Below are 21259 nucleotides of genomic sequence, written 5' to 3'. Positions count from 1 at the left end.
TAAGCGCTAAGCATCATTGTTCAGTCGGACTGCAAATCTGGGCCATGCTTGTTATGCATCCCATTTTAAGTGAGGTAAGTTTGCTTAATTAAATGTCAAATTTGCATAGAATAAATGTTTTCTAATATAGACAAATATATACGCATTGTGCTTTTCACGTCTTGTGCGAGTCATAGCAATCCTTGATTAGAAACCGTGGGTTGTTTTATGTAAGATGTGCTAGAATAGGTCACATTCTGCTGGAGTCATTCATTCATAAAACAGCCTCCGCGAATAAGCCGTCTCTGACGTCAATACGACTGACCGGTCTACTTTGGGCGGAAAGACAGTATGATTTCTGTTTATTATTATTATTATTATTATTTTTTTTACATTGTCTAAATACAAATAACGCACTGACTGGTGTTATGGGAAACATTTTAACGTTATTGCCTAAACCTAACTAGCCTATCTATTTGTAGTGTTTTTTAAATGACTAGTCCAGTATCAACTAGCATCATTTTCATTTTAGTAGCTAGTCATTAGATTCGGTAACATTTTACAGTGTCCTTGTTACATATGTTACATACTTACCATAGTAATAACAGTAAATGAGGCAAAATTACGTGCAACTAACCCTCACCCTAACCCTATAGTAAGTAGCCTACTGTTAATATTACTCAGTGCTTAAATATATAATTACACTGTAACAATGAGACCTTAAAATAAAGTGTAACCTTATATTCTGAAATAGATATCTGAAATAAATTTTAATAGAAATAATTGGGTTAGATGCTAGTGTTTCATAAATAGTTAAGCTACTTGTAGTTAAGCTGGAATGAATACTACTGTTGGGTTTTTGATTGGAGACTTTGATTTGAGGTTTGAGATTTGAGATTTTATTAAGATCTCTTCTGAATCTCTAGTGGAGACACATGTGAGAGAGGCTATTTTCTCATGGAAAAAGGAAAAGCATCTTTTGCATCGATTTTTGCATGAGCATATCAGTGAACACCCCAGACCACTCGGTGAGTTTCACGTCTTTGTAAACTAAAGTTTAATGCGTTTATATGAATGATTGTTCCAGTGCCCCTATGAAACCATTGTGGAGGTGGGGGGGTGCTAACAAAAAAACCTAAATTTCTCGGGACAGCAGCATGTGTCCAAATTTTAATCTTAACCGTTCGATTTCATCAGAAACGATCTTAAAACAGGGCTTTACTTGTAAAACGTCGAACTTACCCTTTAAATGTACAGTTGAAAAATGGTTAACTGTTCAGTTTTGTTGAACGCTGGTCTTATCAGATCAAATGCTGATATTGATTTATTGTGCATCATTATAAGAGCTATCTCTGCGTGTATGTTTGTGTGTGTGGCAATGCTCAATGTATGCACAGCATGTAGTACAACATCAGCTATATATAGCAGGAGTAATTCGATACATATTTATGATCACCTGCCTTATCCAAAGCAGCTGACTCGATTCAACCAGTGAGACAGTTTTATTTTCATCCTATAAACATATTAAGGTGTTCATCATCACACATGCTTATGATCACTGATTGATGCATTCTAGCTTGAAGATGATGTCGAACATGCAGACTGACAATGCAGACTGACATAGACATAAATTAGCTGCCTATATAGGACATTTCTGTTGTTTTTCAATAAAGCTTGAGCATTTAAGTCTCTTCATTCCTTTTGAATGGTCATCTAGTAAATGGGGTCAATATAAAAGCCAATAGCGCTTTCTCGGGGATGCCTTTACCACGCTTGGCTGAGTCGGATTTGAGTGAGGCTGGATGAACGCAACCGCTCTTGCGTGCTGCCAGCACTTTGCTATGGCACAGTGTGCCGCAGGAACATCTCTTATTAACCTACATTTACATGAAAAGCATCGTTCTATTCATGGATTTCCACTCTTCGTTGGGGACACAGTTTCTTTAAGCTGGAGTGGAGTCCCACCTTGCACAAGTGCCTCTCCCAAAGGCTAAAATCCCAATTATGCTATCAGCTTTATGTGTTTCCAGGTCACAAGTTGAGAAATAGATGCAGCATGCTGAAAAGAATGGCCTTTTGAAGCAAATGTTTGTGTTCTCAACAAAAGACTCCAACTTAAAGGAGAACTCCGGCGCAAAATGAACCTGGTGTGTAATAACACATTGGTACCGAGTCGACTGTTCTCTGGGATTTGTTTTCATGATAATCGAGTGTAAAGAGTTTTATCTCTAAAAACTGTTTAGCTTATAACGGTAGTATATGGGGCATATAATAAGTAAAAAGAGATCACTAGTTAATACCACTAACACGGCTCAAAATAACACCACACTAACACGGTAGCTTAATGAGGGTCTCTACATGCAAACCGAAGCACTGATAAGTTTGTAAGTGTACAGACAGTTTAATAATAATATACTTTATAAAGATAGTACCATCGCGTATACAGGCAGAAGCCATCTTTGGGAATCAGTCTCGACAGTCGAACCACTAACGCCGTGCTAAGTGAGCTGAACTGTGAGATTCCAAGTCACAGGTCAGCTCGTAGCAGGGCGTTTGTGGTTCGACTGGTCTAGACTGTTTTCCAAAGATGGCTCCGCGATGGTACTGTCTTTATAAAGTATATTAATATTAAACTGTCTGTACACTTACAAAGTTCTCAGTGCTTCGGTTTGCATGTAGAGACCCTCATTAAGCTACCGTGTTAGTGTGGGGCTATTTTGAGCCGTGTTAGTGGTATTAACTAGCGATCTCTTTTTACTTATTATATGCCCCCATATACTACCGTTATAAGCTAAACAGTTTTTAGAGATAAAACTCTTTACACTCGATTATCATGAAAACAAATCCCAGAGAACAGTCGACTCGGTACCAATGTGTTATTACACACCAGGTTCATTTTGCCGGCGCAAAATTCTCCAAAATTCTAAAGTTCTCCTTTAAAGGAATAAACAGTTAAACATTCAGAACTCTAACACTCAAAAATGTAAAAGTAAATGTTTTGTAAGATTCATATTAATTTGGCACATGTAACCCCTATCCGCCATCCCACAATTGCTCTCTCTGTGTATTATTTGCAGAAGACTGATTGGGAGGTCGCAATCAAGAGTATTAACAAAAAGAATCTCTCCAAATCCCAGATTCTTCTTGGAAAAGAAATTAAAATTTTAAAGGTGAGTTGTTGTGTGTGTGTGTGTGTGTGTGTGTTGTGTGTTTTGAAAGAAATTAATACTTTAATTCAGCAAGGACACATTAAATTGATCAAAAGTGTCAGTAAAGACATTTAGAATGTACTATACTTATTTAAAATACTCAAAATTTGAATGCCAGTGTGTATATTATTTTGTGCAATTATTATTTTTTGTATTATTTTAAATAATATAAAATGTATTTGTCTTATATTATTATATTTATTTATGTTTATCATTATGCTGTGTTAATTATAGACAGTGTTTATTTTTTTGTTTATAGGAACTCCAGCATGAGAACATTGTGGCACTCTATGATGTCCAGGTAATGGCTTTTTCTCATTTATTACTATAATCTCTGAATTCTCTTTCCTCACTAACTCTGAGCAGATTTGCCTAGAGCTGACAGTGCTCTACTATCCACTAAGAGCTGTGAGGGCCTACGGGACTGACCCTGTTCTTATATAACACCACCCTTCACATGACAAGTCACATGACCTATCCTAGACTAAGCCTCGCTGTACAATGCATGAGACCACTTTGAAAATATCACACACATTATTCTCCAATCCTATAAAGTAATTAAAGAGGACTTTAATTGTAATTCTATAGCTATTGATGCAAAAAATACATTGTGTGCACTGTGCAGCCCTTTATAAGTGTCTTACAGGGTACATTAGAGAATAATGTCACTGGCCAGGAGGAAATAAGATTATTTCTCAGCGTCAGCCAGTTCTGTTAGCAAACTAATTCATCCATCAATACCCTGCCTTCCTCCTTCCCACCAGCGGGATCATATAGGGGGAGGGTTTGCCTTCTCTGGAATGGTGTGGGCTGTTTAAACACCATTTCATTGGTCCAAACCCTCGGCTGACAGAGCAGGCACTGTTCTGAAAGGATGTTGATGTATACGGCAGGATCAAACTGCGAAAAGCTGTAGGTTTAATTAGGCTGTTATGAGTCAATCACCTACACACCTTTGACATGTAATGCTTCCCAGTATAGTGAGGTGAGTCGTTGAATATCCTGCACTTCCAACGCAGCATGCGTCTTCCTGTGCTTATATAACACTCCCACCCAACACACACCTGCAGTGCTGATGGGGGCCCTTAGACCCCTCATCCTTCAGATAGGCATGCATTTCTGAATCAGTTTTTGTGCTGAACGGTGCAACATTTTTGGTCTTCTTCAGGATGATTTTTTGTCTGCTCTTTTCCTAGGGCAGAAGGTCTGAGTACACTACAAGCTGTTTACATTCATCTCACTGATCTCTCTAAGGCAGATCAGTCTTGAGGAGACACTGTTTATCTCCATCAAATAATTTTTTTTTTTAGTTGGTGTGAGAAATTATAGCATTTTGTCTCGGCTGTGACCGTTAGCACCAAAATCTGTCCCGCTTGGCCTGAGGTGTGTTTTTCCTCTGGGCTGAAATGGAGAAGTGGGTATCAGTTGTGACGTACTGTAGCTGATCATCAGCGGTTTCTGGAGACTTGCATTCTGCGTCGCTTATTCAGTCAGACGACCATAAATACATTTGTGCAACTCTGAGATCTGCTAACTCTTGTTTTCTCAATCACGAGGTCAGTCTGACGGAGGTAGAAGTTGATCTTATTTTATCCTGGAAGATTCAAGTCATCCCCCCTGTTCCCCCACTATAGTTAAGCTGGGTTTTTTTCTGCCAGGAAAAGACCCAGATATCTGAATCATGTTGAATACTCACATGGGCTTTTGCAGGTAGGACATTTGAATAGTAATTATTAGATTATAAATGAAATGCATCCTAAACACTAATTTTATTGAGTAGGTCTCTAGCCTAAGGCTTCAGTCTAGCACCTTTTTCGTCAGTGAATAGGAAAACAGAATCATTTTTTCAGTTTATACCTTATGATATCATAACTTTGTTGTATAATAGCAGCAATTATACTTTTCTAATTATACTAAAGTACTTCGTTCCCCAGTGGCAGTCACATTTTTCTTTGTGATGGTCTTCTTGAGTGCTCTCAAAATTAGTTTGGATGCCTGAAGGTAATACATTGCTTCTTCTCGATTTCATGAACTCATTATCACTTTGCGGATCTGTCACTTTCACTAACTTATTGCACTGTAAACACAAAGCAAGTGTATACCTGCTTGATTGCTTCTCAAATTGAATAAATGGCCGTTTACCTCAGCAGGCACCGTGAGCCGCACACTACAGAAGAACGTGACCTTTATCCACCTTGATGGTAGCCCAGAGCCCTGGGGAATACTAATGGTGTTCCCTTCCAAGCCCAATTACGCTACCATGGACTGTTTACAATCTACTGTCATTAAGGATGTTAGGAGGATTGACTTTTTTGTACCCAGCAAGAGGTGTCTAGTTAAAGCAAAGCAACAGGGAGCCTTTGCCCTATCACATTTTTTAGCTGTGCTGTGAGAGGTGGCCTTCAGATCCCACTACGCCACACGGAGCATATGCAGTGCGGTAGCACTCCGGCCCAGACCTGCAGCTCTGATAACGATCTCATCCCACATGATGAAGAAGTGTGAATGAAGGCTGCTAGTGAATAATGCCTACGTCAGTGCCAGTTCACACGTGCGTGCTTGCTTAGAACACATACACATAGAGATGTCAGAGCGTTATTGAGCTTTTTCTCAATGGGGATCTGTACAGATGGAGCTGAAGATATCGCCATAGCTGTTTAATTACAGGCTTGCAGTGAGAGCTGAGCAGCTCCAGTCAAATGCTATTCAGTGGTGTCCCTGCTCTGGCAGAGGGAGGCTGGAGACCTGCTGTAATAACAGGGTGGTGATTCTTTCTTCTGCCTGAATGAGTGTACTTGCGCTTTGCCTTTAAAGGGATAGATCACCCAAAAACTCACCCTCGTGTAGAGCTGCACAATCAATCAAAACAAAAGCAAAATAGCAATATGGCTGAATTCAATTAAAATATTCATTGAATTTTGCAGAGTAAAATATACCACAGTGTTCCTTTATACGTGAAGAGCTGATGATCCATTGTCTCAGAGTGGCTTGGTTCACAGTAAATGGTGCTCGATAGTCCAGACAAAAATCATCTCTGCACACGCTACAAGTGTACCTCGCTTAAAATCTACAGGTATTTTTGGGAATGCAACATGCGCCAAATCATCTTCCCAGACTTGTAATTAAAAGTACTTATGAACTGGCATAAAAAGAGACGCTTTAAGGGCTCCTTGCGGATTTCTGCCAAAATAAAAGCTTTATGGTTAAATATTTAATGCTAAAAAAAATTATGAAATATAACAGTAATATTTGCTTGATTGTAGGGATGCACAATTTGTTTTGATTAAATGTCAATATGACTGTATAATAATAATGATAAAAACATCATTAATAATAACATTTTTCATTAATTAATTATTATTATTTTATAGTCATAACGATATACATAAAATATAAATTCTGACCAAATTGTGCAGCCCTACAAACAAGCATAGGAAACCTGGAGTTTTTTTTATTTTTTTTATCCTAAAACAAAACAAAAAATGAAAACATTTTAAATTAATTGCAGTCCTACCCTCATAATGTTCTAAACCTGTATGCCTTTATATTTTCTGTACAACACAAAAGAAGATATTTTAAAAAAGTGCAATGCAATGAAAGTCAATAGGGCTGTTTTGGACACCACTCACTTTTTTTGCATGGACAACATTTTTGAAACATTCTTCAAACAATCCCTTGAATAAACAGAGAAGTGTTGTTCAAATGTGCAAAAAGCATGTACATTTAAAGGAAAGGGAAATATAAGGGCTGGAAGGATTCTAACTTTGAATCACAAAGTCGGAGGTAGGAGTGGGTGGGGTTTTGATTCGGGGTGGGAGGAGCCAGGTTTGTATGCATGAGACAATCTATGTATCAAAACAGAACTTGAACTTCCTGTTAGAGAACAGTGTGTCCCAGTGGAGGACGGATTGACTTGTTGTCTTCAGTTTTCTGAGAAGGAGGGGAGGAATGAATTCAAAAAAAGACTATCAGCAATGGGTGGTGGGTGCAGGAAAAGAAAGACAGCATGGGAACATATGGAAACTGTTAACGCTTTCCTCGAGAGCTGCTTGCAGGAACTATTAAGTGTTCAGCTAATAAGTTGTGTTCACTATGGTGGATGATACCTCTTTGCCATTAAGCAATAAATCTATTCATTCACATTACAGTGTAGGATATAGTGTTCTCTAAATGCCAACCTTTAAGATTTGTTTCTCATTTCTTACCACCAACCCACCAACATGTTACCAAGGCTGTCTGTTTATTTACCAGTCCTTCGTGGGCTGTAGACACAAAAAAGAATGTTTATTTTTGTCTTAATCTCTTTCTCTATCTTACAACTGTGAAGGTTCATGGCCTTGCCTTAGGCAAAATGATGTGCTGTTGTTCTTCACTACCTGTGCTTGCTGATAACGATACTCAAGTGTGTCAATCAGAGCTCCAGGGACATTCCTTTAGAAACAATCTCATCCGAAAGGACAGTCTGTGTCTTTAGACTCACGACACCTTGAGTATACCTTACATCCCTAGAATGTTGTGTTCCCTTATGTAGATTACTAGAAACCGGTTGAGTTTCTAAGAAGAACACATCAATCTCTCACAATTGGTTGCACATGTGGTGTTTCTCAAATATTCCTAGAATTTAAAGTGCTGCTTTGGCTGGATTCAGCATTTTGTAATCCAACGCTTCTAGTTATGATGCAGTACTCTCACTGCCTGGTTGGAGCATGCTGCCTTTTGACTTCATGTCATGCCTGTATTTTCGGATGTTTGAAACTCGTATTAGCTCTGGAGATATGATCGGAATGCAGCCTAGCTCTAGCTTTGTTTTTTGTCAATGATGCTTTGTTGTAGGGTTGATCCGATACCAACATTTTACAGTCAAAATTTGCCAACTCTTGATGTCTGCTGTTGCACCGAAATTAATTTTGTACTGAAACACAGAAATTAAAATTTTATTTTAGGTGAAAACTTAAACTGAAAATAAAATTTTGGTGATTAATTTAGGTAGTTGAACTTTTTATGCTGTCTTGTTCTCAGGTGATTAAACCAGTCATAGTAAAGTTCTTAGGCAATAAGCTGGCTCTCGATATTTCAGCCGAACAATTTTTACATGTTGCGACTCTTGCATCCTTTTAGCTCAGAGTCAAGTTCGTGCATGACATGTTTACCTGTTGTAGCTTATTCATGTTGTGTGCACAAATATTTTAGCCAAATATTCCTGTTGCTAAAATTCCAATGCATTTCTAGTTTGTTGTTAACATTTCCATTTATAACCAGGCATGCTGCCCAGCTGCCAAATATGCTAACTTGGTCTAAACATGCAGTAACTAATGTTACTTTCCCGCTGAATTTTGACAAGTAGTAGATATTGTTCTGTTAGTTTCAAAATGATGGTAGTTCAGGTATTCTAGCCGTTTGTCAAGAGTCCAGTCTTTGGTAACTCACCCTTTTTTATCCTTGTTCACAAGACAAATATAAATGATATAACAACTGTGCTTAAACCATGATGCATATTGTTAGGTAAGATTCCAAGTGGAATCTCACCTCTTGCCAAGAAGTAAGGAAAAAATTGGCAGAAGAAGATCAGGGCGGGACTTGTGTGTTTGGACATGTAGTTCTTGATCCAAAGCTGTTTGTTTTTCTTATCCTGCCCGCACTTGGTCAACAGTTCCTCTTGTGCCTCTCATCAAATGGCCTCTGTGTTTGTTTGTGTGTGTGTATCATGCTCAGAGCCAGTTGGCTTCAGATGAACTCACAGATGGTCAAGTTCAAGAAATTACTGAAATGTGATGATGGTTAATGACGTCCTTGAGTTGATCGACCCCTCCACCCAGCCGGAGCTGTTCAATTTCCTTTCTGCTTCCTATCCCCCACCAAAGCCAGCTCAAATCAGCCCTATATGCAATCAGACTGACAACCAGAGGCTGTGCCCCTTGTAGCCCCTAGGCTGCATTGATCCCAGATCCCTTAAACAGATCTACAGCAGAATTTGGGAGGTGGGCTTGTCTGGGATCAGATTACAGTGAAGGAAGTATCTTGCTTGCAGAATGCAAATCTTGTCAAGTCATGAGCCCATGAGCTGCTTCTTTTCTTCAGCATAACATGGACTAGGGATATACGGAAATAAGAATCCTATACTATTTTGTCCAACTAAATAAAAATGAAACACTAAAAAACTAAAATCAATCAATTTAAATGCTATAAGGGAATTCAGACATCAAAACATTATAATGTACAGTATGAAAATGGATTTTCATTTTGAGATTTAAGTTAATTACATTTAGCAGTATTATTAATGTCATGATCATGACCTGTTCAGTTTTATTTTCTGTCACTGATTTGCCTGAGTTTTATTTCATTGTTTGTTATCATAGTTTTTTGCACCTGATCCTTGTTCTGTTCATTGCATTATCTGTGTACTTAAGCCCTTAGTTTAGTGTTCATCATCTTCCTCACTGTGTAATGTGTAGTTGCTTTGTTCATTCTTCCTGTTTATTGAAGTGACATTTAAATTATTAGTATTATTTTTAATAGTGATGCACCAAAAGTGATTTTTTACCAAATCACTGAAACCGAAGACTAAGTATTAATCTAACTGAAAATCACAACAAAAATCAAAAATACAGTTTCAGTAATTAATATTCGGATAGCGATATTAGCATAATGATCTCATTATGCTATTCAGGGTGTTGTGTTTTCAGGAGATGAATTAAACCAGTTCTACTAAAATGAGCCACCTCTCAATATTTCAGTCAAAGTCATTTTTTTCTTCTTTTTTTTTTTTTTTTTTTTTTTTTTTTACAAATTGCTACTCTTCATTTTTGATCATTTATGGAGCTTATCCATGTTGTGTTCATAAAATAGACATTGATGAAGTCAAAACACATCATTGTAGAAGCGCTGATTTAAAAGTCACTGTTTTGGTCAATGATTTCGGTCCTTTAAAACTATTCTGGCCTGAAAAAAACTAAAATTATTTATGCCAAATATTTTCGTTTGCCTGAATTTTGGTGCATCACTAGGTATTAAGGAATAACTTTAAGTGTGTGTTACGTGATGGCATGGGGAATCTTAATGTAAAAATAATGAAACTTAGCACGACATTTTGAATATTTATAAGTCATCTTGAATAGGTGAGGTAATGAGATATAGTGAGGAGGAACGAGAGGTGATGTAGGCAGATTGGAGTGTTGGCCGCAATTACAAACTCTCCCCACACACACTCTCCACAGGCAACCACTTATGAGCAGCACATAAAATGGCGGCACTTTCCTTGTTAATGGACCAGTCCATCACAACTGCATTAATGGGCTGCCAACATCAATTCACTGAAAAATACCAGGATTCATAAAACTTTCAGATCAAATTGTGGAGGAAGATCTATAGATTGGTGGCTTGTCTTGATTACCGTAACAGCCTGCTTCCTTGGAAAAAACCAAAGGGTCTTGTGCATTTTATTTGGCCAGCATTCCGCAACTAATTCCTTCAGTATTGACAAAGCAGCCCTAATAGCTGTTATGAGGCTAGTGTGTCTAATGGTTTCAGCACCAGGATGTTTGCATGCCAGGATTTGAAACGTGAGTCGTCTTCACTTACGCACTTGCCTGTATTTCCACAACCACGTGGTTGCTGGAGGACATGGACCTCTGTGCAAACAAATCAGTGTCGGTGATGGATGTTTGCTGTTACGGGCTGTTTCTGAGTAAAATCTTGTTTTTCTTTCTTTCAGGAAACGCCAAGTTCTGTATTCCTGGTTATGGAGGTGAGTGTAAAGCATGTATTCTCCCCTCTATCTCTCCCTTTCTCTTATTTCTGTCTTCCACATGCTCTTGTTTTAGTCATGAGGCCACAGCTTGCCTAATGTTTCACGGCTATTCTTTCTAGTATTGCCCAACACTGCAGTCTCTGAAGGAGAAACAAACACATCAGGAGGCCAAACTAAAAATATCTGTTCAGGGAAAGCTGCTCTCAAAAACAATTTCAGGAGCTTTAATATTAACTATCTTTAGCGTGTATCAGTCCAACCCTTCTCATGTATGTACAGTAGGTTCTGATAATGCAACCTGCTGGCTTTCTGAGTATAATTTATTTGGACCTATCTGTGTGACCTGAGAGGGGGTTTCAGCTAGAGTTTGGCTCAAACTAGAGGTCTTCAAAGGTTTTCTTCAATTCACCAAAACTAAAAGCATTAAAAAAACTGCTCTTTTTGATTAATTCTGTTGAATAAAACTTTCTTGCAAGCCAGAAGTAATATTTGTTTGTTTGTTTTTTTATTTAAAAAGCCTTCAATAAAGGTCCTAATGTTCAGTCAGAGTTGTATAGATGTTACTGTATGTAATGTTAACTGTAGTGTATTATCTTTGTACTCAACACCCAGTATGCTCAGGGCTATTTCTCTCATACCATCAATGATGTGGAAATTTACTGGCCTCCAATACATGCTGACAATCCCATAATGCTGCATCACTTCATCAGATTCATTGATGTGTGTGTCACTAAACCGGCATTTCCTCCTCCTGTAGCCCATTAAATATCCAGTCCTCGAGCCTCGACATAGTTTTTTATTGTTCAGTATTGGTTTCAAAGTTGAGTTTTATTTTCTCTGTTTGTTTCCTCTTCAAGTACTGCAATGGAGGAGACCTGGCAGACTATTTACAAGGTAAGCAGCTTGTGAGGTAAACACATCATTTGGTCAGGCTGCTCAAATAAAAAGAGCATTGTTTTTAAAGCACATTTTAGTTAAGGCCACCTATAAATGGGTTTCTAAAGTTTCTTTGCACATTAAACAAGGATGTATTTCTCTGCAAGCTAGATTTGAAGTGTCTGTCTCCAGGGCTCAATCTCAAAGCACACTTACCACCAACACTCTCAGAGAGTCACTGCTTGCCTCTATTATCATATACATTTACAGTTCACAGAGGTTTGTCCACATACCCATTGTGAATAAACTGAAGTCTGTGTGCTTCAGTTTGGTGTTTACGAGCAATCAAAGTTTTCACTGAGTTTGTGACGCAGAGGGCATAATAGAGATTACTCTGGTGCCATTTACTTTGTGTGAGTGATGTTGGCTGGACTGTTACCACTTGTTATGTCAGTCAGATTGTTATCTTTGTGTAACCATGCTCTTGTCCTCTTACCCTTCTCCCTTGTTTAATTATCAACCTTTTCTTAGTTATACAACCTCAAAGCTATGCCAAATACTGTTTTGGGATCAGTACGAGGTTCATTGTGATCATAATTGCTTTGTTTACAGAGCAGATTGAGTGAAGGGAATCGTCTTAACAGCTCAGTGGATTACACCAGTTTTGTTCTAACAGGGGACCTGGAGCGCCATCACTCCATGTAAAATCTCTGAGCAGCTCCTGATTTTAACATTCTCACCAATCAGGGGCCTAGAGAACATGACTCTGATGGTCTTGGATTAGCTCAGTGCAGTGTACATCCTTATTTAAAGGGATAGTTCATCCAAAATGAGTTCTCACTTTATCACTCACCCTCAAAGTGCTCGACAACAATTAGGGTGGGCTGTTGGCCTGGGCCTGTGACAGAGAGTTTCTGTCTAGTTGACGGAACTGTCACTTCTGTACGTCTTTGTTTTTTTGTTTTTTGTTTTTTTTTTGCAATTGTTATGCAAACTTAAAGGGGTGGTAAAACACATTTTTTCAAAGGCTTGATTGTGTTTGTGGGGTGCAGTGTAATGTGTTCATGCTTCGTTTTTAAAAAATTGCATTATGTTTCAGATATTTTACCTTTATTCTACACTGCTCTGGCCCTCCTTTACTTGTAAAAACGGTCTGATGGTTTCCTGGTTCTATGAAGCCAGTCCCTCAAAACTACGCAATGGGCTCAGATTGGTTAGCTGGCCCAGTGTGTCGTGATTCGCTAACCGCCCAGTGCACGTTTTCCGGAAACGTCAAGCCCCTTATCATTACCGGTAGTTTGTGCTTTGGTGTATTATAAACGATGCCGTCAATAAAACCAGTCGGACCCAGAGAATGTTAGTGAAGATGATCGAGCAGAACCTGTTCAAGAACGACTGTTAAACGACATTTCAGAAAGGTCTGTTTTTTGTTGTCTCATTACTTTTTAGTATTACCAAAAATAAGCTTCATAAACAAGGATTTCATATAATCGTTCTAACAAATTATACTACAGTCCTCAAATGGATTTTTTGAGTAAAGACTGCGGATCTATAGTGATCGTTACTGACTGTATGCCACCTTTACTTTTCTATTTTTAGAACGATTGTAGCCAAATATAAGTTGACAGAAGTATTAACCCAAAACAAACACTAAACATTGGCTTTACTACAGTAGCCAAATCAAACACAGAACCATGTTTAGCATGCCTGTAGATAAACAAGCATGTAGATAAACATAAAAGCTCTAATCAAAGAATAATTTATACTAATTCCAAGTTCGCTGTTGAGATTAAAAAAAAGTTTGTAACGTTAGGTGTTTGTCGGATAACGTAAAGTATGAATGAGCATTTAACAAGCTGGTTTGCAGAGCCAAACAGCGTTGTCATTTGTTTACTTCCTTGCTACAACGTACAATTAACAATGCGAACTATTACAGGAAAACACATAGACGAAATATAAATCATACTTACAGGTTGTGGCCCGTAAACAACAGCTTCTGTTCTTAAAGTTGGAACTTTCAGGACAAGCCATTGTGTGAATCCTGCATTGTGGATTCTCGCGTCCTCGCGAAGATTGTGGAAGCTTTCCTCCGTAAGATGTGCAGCACAGAGAGCGAGATTTGGGTAATAATTAAACATTGATCCCTAACTCCCTCGTCGCTAAGAAGGCTGAACAAAGTGGACCTGCAATCCGGATGAAAATAACAGCGTTTCAACGGCATTGCGGCGGCAACAACACTCCTATACCACAACAACTCTTCTCCAAAGCAATATAAAATGGCCTCGCCCCCCTCATTTAGTATTCTCGGAGGAGGGATTTAGTGGGGTTAGTAATGTCAGCAACCCTCGAGGAATGTCGTGTAGTCCGTTTGCTGTAGTCCTTTAAAAGCAAACATCTTTCTTTGCTTTGAACTTTGAACGCTGTAACTTTGCAGATGTTGTTTATGCTCAAACAGCAACAATACACACTAGCTAAAGTTAGAAAAGTGAAATCGTGTTTTACCACCCCTTTAAACATTTGGAATTCCGCTTATCAACTGTTTACACTTTTATCTATCAGTATGAATGAGTTGAATATGACAAACCAATCAGTAATGTTTTGACATCTATGTCATTTTCCAATTTATTGGAGTTTCTTGTGTAATTATAATAGTTTGTAGCTATTATTACAATTTTTTAACAAATTATTCATTTAAATGAGAACTGTTGGCAGAGCAACTAATAATATGAATTACTGGCCCAGCTAGGTGTGATTCAAAAAGTGATAAATTTTTTAATTTAAAATCTAAATTTTTCTAGTTATGCTCAGTTTTACAGTATTTCTTTTGATATAAAAATTACTCACAACATTTTGTCTGTTTTATCGCTTAAAACAGACATAATGGTCACATTTGCACAATTTCGTTGAAATTTAGTGGGCAAAAAACTTCCAGGCCTGGTTTCACAGACAGGGCTTAGATTAGGCCAGGATTAGGCTTTAAGTAGCTTTTATAAATGTGCCTTAGGAATAAAAAAAACATTACTGGTTTGCATCTTGAGACAAAACAATGGCACTGACATATTTTAAGATATGTTAGTGCAAGTTGATTTCAGTTAAAACAGCTCAAACATGCATTTTAGTCTGGGACTAGGCTTAAGTTTTGTCTGTCAATCGGAGGTCATTATCTATGGTCAATACTCCAGCGATTTATGAAGCAAAGCTCACATTGAAGTCACTTTGAAACCAAGCAGCTTTCTGTTGATCAACACGGTGAAGTTGTGACCCACTTTAATTCGATGCAAAATCTGCGGCAGGTATTTCACAACCTTGTGGATTCCTATTGAAATTACTTTTTTTTTTGCTCAAAATTCGCTGAACAATGGTATATGTGACCTCACCTTAAAGATTTTGCTCTTCAAAACTAGTAAATCTGAGGTTTCTTGACACAAAGCCAATTTTCAATTTCAGCAAATGAAACATTGTATGATGCGTGTAAGTGGTTATAGCAGCTGCAAGGCTATCTGGTTAAATGAGGTTTTTATTGAATGTCTTAATGGATTTTATAGCCTTGTTTCTCAGCGGTACAATGTCTTTTCTCTTCCAGCCAAGGGCACTCTGCGAGAGGACACACTGAGGGTCTTTCTACAGCAGATTGCGGCAGCTATGCGCATCCTCAACAGCAAGGGGATCATTCACAGAGACCTCAAACCTCAGAACATCCTGCTGTCCTACACGGGACGCAAGAAGTCTAGCATCAGCGGCATACGTATCAAGATTGGTAACACTCTACATAACGATTTGTTGCTAATATTACTATATATACCTTATTATATCTACAGTATGATTCAAATGCCTGAGAACACATTACAAATCTGGTATTCAAAATTAAACTTAAACCTGGAAATAAATATCTCAAGACGTTTGAAGTCCACTGTGTGTGTACCTGACAGTCTATATAATAGCATCATACTCTTTCTATCCTCTGATCTCTCACACAGCCTGTTCTTTGTTTCCATTGTCTCAGTATGTGCAGAAGTTATAAGTCGTGACTTTCAGACAGCAGTATGTTGCTATTAATAACACCGGTGCTCTCTTTGTTTAACAGCTGACTTTGGTTTTGCAAGATATCTCCAGAGCAACATGATGGCGGCCACATTATGTGGATCCCCAATGTATATGGTCAGTAGCCACATACTGAATTCTGTCTCACTGTCTCAGATTTGTGAAATACATCAGCGGTGTGAGACTTTGGCAGCATCATATTCTTATAATTTGTAATCTATCACCTCTCTTCGCAGGCCCCAGAGGTGATCATGTCCCAGAACTATGATGCCAAAGCTGACCTGTGGAGCATTGGGACTGTCATTTACCAGTGCCTCGTGGGAAAGCCACCTTTTCAGGTGACATTCATGAAAATGAAGCTAACTGAGATCATATAGTAGCTAATGATCAGATTTGAAGACTTTGCTGTTATTTTTTTTTGTTGTGATGAAGTTTTAATGGTGTTTTATGTGTATATACTGTATGAGCAGGCTAACAGTCCCCAGGACTTGAGGATGTTCTATGAGAAGAACAAGACTTTGGTGCCAAAGTAAGAGCACTGACTATTTTTGTTTGTGTTTCAAATGTGTCATAATTCTCAAGATTGTTGTTTTCCCCAAAAATGTTAAACAGCACAACTGTTTTAAAAATTGATAATAATGAGAAATGTTTCTTGAGCACCGAATCAGCATATTAAGCTGAGTTCACACTGCCAGCGACATGCAGCGACAAAGCGACATGATTCCAATGGAGAGCTGGCGATTTCCAACGACATGAGCAAATGTAGAATGTAGGTTTGTCTAGCAATGCGACAGTTGAGATACAGTTAGGTCCAAATATATATGGACCTAACTGTATGTTGAACTGTATGCAAATGAAGAGCAACTTTCAGGAGCGACAACCAGAAAGAGTGAACTCAGGTGTGATTGTGGAAAATATCCGTCACTAGATCCTGTCGTGGAGTGTTATGATGGAGGAAAAGTTATGTTAGTGGTCAGCAACTTTCCTATAATTTATTATATTTCTCTGTGCTGACTCCAACGCAAACCCAGATCGACAGGCGCTTGCACTTAAATAGCCGAGATGGCAAAGATCACTCGCTGGTTCTTGTTCGTCTTTAGTATTAAGCAGTTTATGCACTGATACCATTTATATTTAGACTTTTCTCTCCAAGAAAACGAATTCAGCGTCTACAAGCATGGAATAACAACCGTGAATGTCATTCATAAACGTTACTAGGCAATCAGTAGTGGGAACGGCCACTATTGACCCCACCTCCAGCCACTGGCGACATGCAGCGACGAAGTCACTGGCAGTGTGAACGCAGCTTTAGAATGATTTCTGAAGGATCATGTGACACTGAATACTCAAATAATGGCTGCTGAAAATTCAGCTTTGCATCACAGGAATAAATTACATTTTTGAAATGTATCAAAATTGAAAACATTTATTTTAAATTATAATAATATTTCACAATATTACTGTTTTTGCTGTTTTTTTAATCAAATAAATGCAGCCTGCGTCAGAACAACAGACTTTTTTCAAAAACATAAAACAATCTTACCGACCCTAAACTTGTGAAATGTAGTGCATGTAGGGATGCAACGATTACAGATTTTGTAAGTACGATTATTGTCTGAGAAATAATCACGATTTAACGATTATCACGATTATTATGCATCAATTAATTTCACAACACTACTAATGTATAATATCACATGAACACTCAACACTAGATTTTAATGTGTTATTTATTGCTGCCACAACACAGTACAAAATTATAAAATGACAAACAATAATCAATCTCTTTGTTTGGAATTAAAGAGAAGTGCTTTGTAAACATCCAGTATTTTCCTTTTAAAAATAACAAATTAAGTCAAAGGCTACAGGGCTCTTTGATTGAAATAGATCACAAAATTATTAAGCGTTTAGTTTGTTCTAAATTTATTTTCAGCCTGAGGTAGAAAACCTGAAAACATGAAAACAATACATTGTTGGTATTTGACTTAAAAACATAAATAATACTATAAAGGGATAATAAATCCCAATGAAAATAAGAATTAACAAAGTCTTTGGATCTGTTGAATTAAATGTAAGGTAAATATTAACCATGTATTTCTTTTAAAAGAAAACAAATGAAAAAAATTAAAACCACTTTTCCTAAAGTAAAACAGTCTTCTTTTCAATGAATTATATATGCATTCTTTAACTACTTGCATACATCATTCTTTCAAGCAGACATATTTATTTGTATGAATATAATTAATCCTTATTATTAACAAACAGTGAATGATTTTCTCTTTTTCTTTTGTTGCTTGATCAATATAAGGACACAGACCGCATTAGGTTTATTATCCACTATCACTTTAAGACATCGGATCATGTCCAAAGACATGCGGATCGAATTGCACTGATACACATCCGATACACTCACAACTGTTTAAGACATAACCGACATAGTGTACATGAATACTCTCCAAAACGAACATTTAGACATAATGTTGTGTGTATTTGTCTATTTAGACACGAAAGAGAGCTCAATTCAGTACTCGCGCGCTGTATAGTTGTCTATTGTGCATGGCTGCGCGCTTCGGGTCGAGTGTGTGCGCACAGAAAACCGTACCGAACAGAGCTCTTTTTTGCTTCTTCACTCTTATTCAGATCTATATGTCTGCTCTATTCATTCTCCCAGACGTTTACATTTTTTAACCTTTCATGGGACCGCTGGTTAGATCAGCACATTACAGTACAAATGTGCACATCTACCACAAACGCAGGACATCAGTTCTGACTGGATCGCTTCCCAAATCGTCACTATCTAACATTTTCGTCTAGTTTTTACTCATTGACGAAAATGTCAATAGGTTTTCTTCATAGTTTTTGTCATTCAAAACTAGGTTTTATTAGTTTATTAGTTTCATTATTTATTTATTTAGTTGCAAAATTTCCGTTCCGTGCAGAACACTCGGTGTAGCATAGTCTTTACGATTAATTAACCGTGACGTTTTAAAGCGCGAAATCGTGAAATTGTGAAATCCGGTAATCCCTGCATCCCTAAGTGCATGTACACAAAGTTGCTGAAATGACAAAACTCTTCCTTAACATATTCTTTAATCAGAATTTTACTGAAAAATTAAAACTTATATTATATTATTCAGCCAATGATCTTGATATGGCCCATCATTAGGGCCTATTTACAGAATAACTAAAGCTTTCTGTTCACAGCATCCCGAGAGAGACGTCTCCTCCACTGGAAAATCTGCTGCTGGGGCTCCTCCAGAGGAACCAGAAGGATCGTATGGATTTTGGTCAGTGTATTTCTGTTGTTTCAGTGCATTGTGGGAGGATTTCCACCTCGTTGTTCCCTTTCCTCATTCTCATATTTGTCTGTCTGCAGACACTTTCTTCAGTCATCCTTTCTTGGAACCGACATCAACTATTAAAAAATGTAAGTAAGAACATTTGATGAGCAAATTTAATGAATAAGGTGTGGCTGGACACTAAACCAGTTTTTTTTTTTTACCCAGCATGCCCTGTGCCAGTGCCAACGTGCTCTGGCCTGGTCTCAGACAGCACGTGTGGCAGCTCTCCTTCCTGTCGTTACGTGTCTCCTCCGGTAAGCACCTTACATTGTCAATGCTGAATGCGCTGTCACAGACATGAGCAGTTCCTAAACAAGGGTTTTGCATGAGATGATTGCTGCATTGAGAAGTTTAAAAGCACTGACTCAGCTCAAGGTAATCCAGCGTTTACCTCCACCTTTGTTTTGCAGTCCCTGCCAGACATGCAGACTCTCCCCGAGGACGTGCTATCCTCTCCACCTCTCGGCCCTCCCAACTACCTGCAGCTGTCCAAAGAGTCGGGCGGCAGCACCAGCAGCAAGAACTCCTCCTGTGACACGGATGACTTTGTGCTGGTGCCACATCTCTCCGGGGAGCAGTCCTGTGAGTCACATTACTTCATCGTGCACGTCACATGCTTACAATGCAAAAATCATTTAATAATCAGTACATTTGTCTCTTTTTTTCTGTTACAAAATCAATTTACTTGAGAAGCAAAAAGTTTTTTTTATCTAATTTTTCAACTGTATTGACTATTAATGTGAGATAATATAATAAAAGATTTATTTTTCTTCTATTAACAAAACAATATACTTTAAAACGGTTGTAAATGTAATTTGAATCCTAAATCTAGCTAAATTTGAAGTTTAAGGTGAAAACAAGAAAAACACTTATATTTTCTGAAAACAAGTATTAATATCTTAAAACAGTTTAGTAAAATATGACGATTTTAATATTAAGTACAGTATTTTAAGAATGGTTTAGTATGTTTACATTTTTTTAACTGGAAAACTTTTCAGATAAATAATCTTGAAATAAGCCTTTTTTTATAAATCTTACAAAATATACAAATATTGATGAAATATTTTGTCTCGACAAGGACAAGGATTTTGGAAATTGCCAGCTTTGCGGGGACATTTTGTCCCCTTAACATAGGTTATACCTGAACCACACACACACACACACACACTAGATTTGAGCAGCTGCTGGAGCTGTTTGCGTGTGTGTTTTAGTGTATAGAGAGGCGTCTGTTGAGTCAGCGCTATGAAAGCCTTCCAGCGCTGATTGCGCTCTCACAAGCTGTGATTTGCTGTTGTTTGTGAGACTGTGTGTATTTGTAGTTCTCATGACTTTCTTTCTCTTCTCCTTAGATGACCTTCCAATGGGGGCAGTGGGCCGCAGGCCGTCCAGTGAATTCCTTCTGTGTGTAGGGTGAGTGTGACATCACTGATATGGTTCACTCACAATGCATTAAAATGCTTTCAAACCTCAAACCTTCACACATGCATGTTTACTTGTGTCACATGTTAAACAAGGTTTAGTAGGCCAAATATACACAGTTCACTGTCAAGTCCGACATGCGGACAGGAATATTAACAGTGGTTAAATCATCTTGATCCTTTTTGGCTGTTTGCATCATGGAAATAGGGAGTTACGGATTAGCACACTGATCTGTTTGTTTCGTTGATGTCATTGGAGATATTTTTGGTGCCTTCTACTCCCAAACTATTTAATCATGGAGGTGAAAGCCAGGGCGAGTTCACAGTTGTGTGACTTTGGGTGGTGTGTCTGTTGTTATTGCAGGAGGAAGCTGAGAGGTGAATCACATGGCTGGTGAATGAGTCCTGTGGGAGCGAATGTGTGTGTGTGTTTGTGCTCCTGCCCTAAGAATAGACACCCTGCTGTCATTTCTTACCATCTGCATGTGATCTAAAACTGTTTCCACACTGTTTACTTGTGAACCGACCTCTAATTTTGTCCAGATGTCAGAAATATACATCCATCACATCGGCTGTTTTCTGACTAGACCCTTGTTATTGTGCACTTATGCAGTGGATCTGAGATTGACAGTTAAAACATTTTTATGC

General features: G+C 38.1%; 1 protein-coding gene across 3 annotated transcripts in view; it reads left to right on the top strand.

Moving 5' to 3' along the window:
- The window catches only part of ulk2 (unc-51 like autophagy activating kinase 2), a 36321-nt gene that overhangs the window by 1058 nt on the left and 14004 nt on the right, over positions 1 to 21259 (top strand). For all 3 annotated transcript variants that reach the window (XM_077208577.1, XM_077208579.1, XM_077208578.1), the window contains exons 2-14: positions 3057 to 3149; positions 3448 to 3489; positions 10900 to 10932; positions 11793 to 11829; positions 15395 to 15568; positions 15896 to 15969; positions 16089 to 16190; positions 16323 to 16381; positions 19057 to 19139; positions 19229 to 19279; positions 19359 to 19447; positions 19604 to 19775; positions 20543 to 20603. In XM_077208577.1, the coding sequence (XP_077064692.1) occupies positions 3057 to 3149; positions 3448 to 3489; positions 10900 to 10932; positions 11793 to 11829; positions 15395 to 15568; positions 15896 to 15969; positions 16089 to 16190; positions 16323 to 16381; positions 19057 to 19139; positions 19229 to 19279; positions 19359 to 19447; positions 19604 to 19775; positions 20543 to 20603 (1070 nt within the window). The remainder of the gene's footprint in view (positions 1 to 3056; positions 3150 to 3447; positions 3490 to 10899; positions 10933 to 11792; positions 11830 to 15394; positions 15569 to 15895; positions 15970 to 16088; positions 16191 to 16322; positions 16382 to 19056; positions 19140 to 19228; positions 19280 to 19358; positions 19448 to 19603; positions 19776 to 20542; positions 20604 to 21259) is intronic.

Source organism: Siphateles boraxobius, unplaced genomic scaffold (genome assembly GCF_051911475.1).
Source record: "Siphateles boraxobius isolate OS27281-9 unplaced genomic scaffold, OSU_SipBor_1 6, whole genome shotgun sequence".
In the NCBI taxonomy this organism is placed as follows: Eukaryota; Metazoa; Chordata; class Actinopteri; order Cypriniformes; family Leuciscidae; genus Siphateles; species Siphateles boraxobius.
The sequence above is the reverse complement of the archived record's forward strand: the minus strand, read 5'-3'. Positions and strand labels throughout refer to the sequence as shown.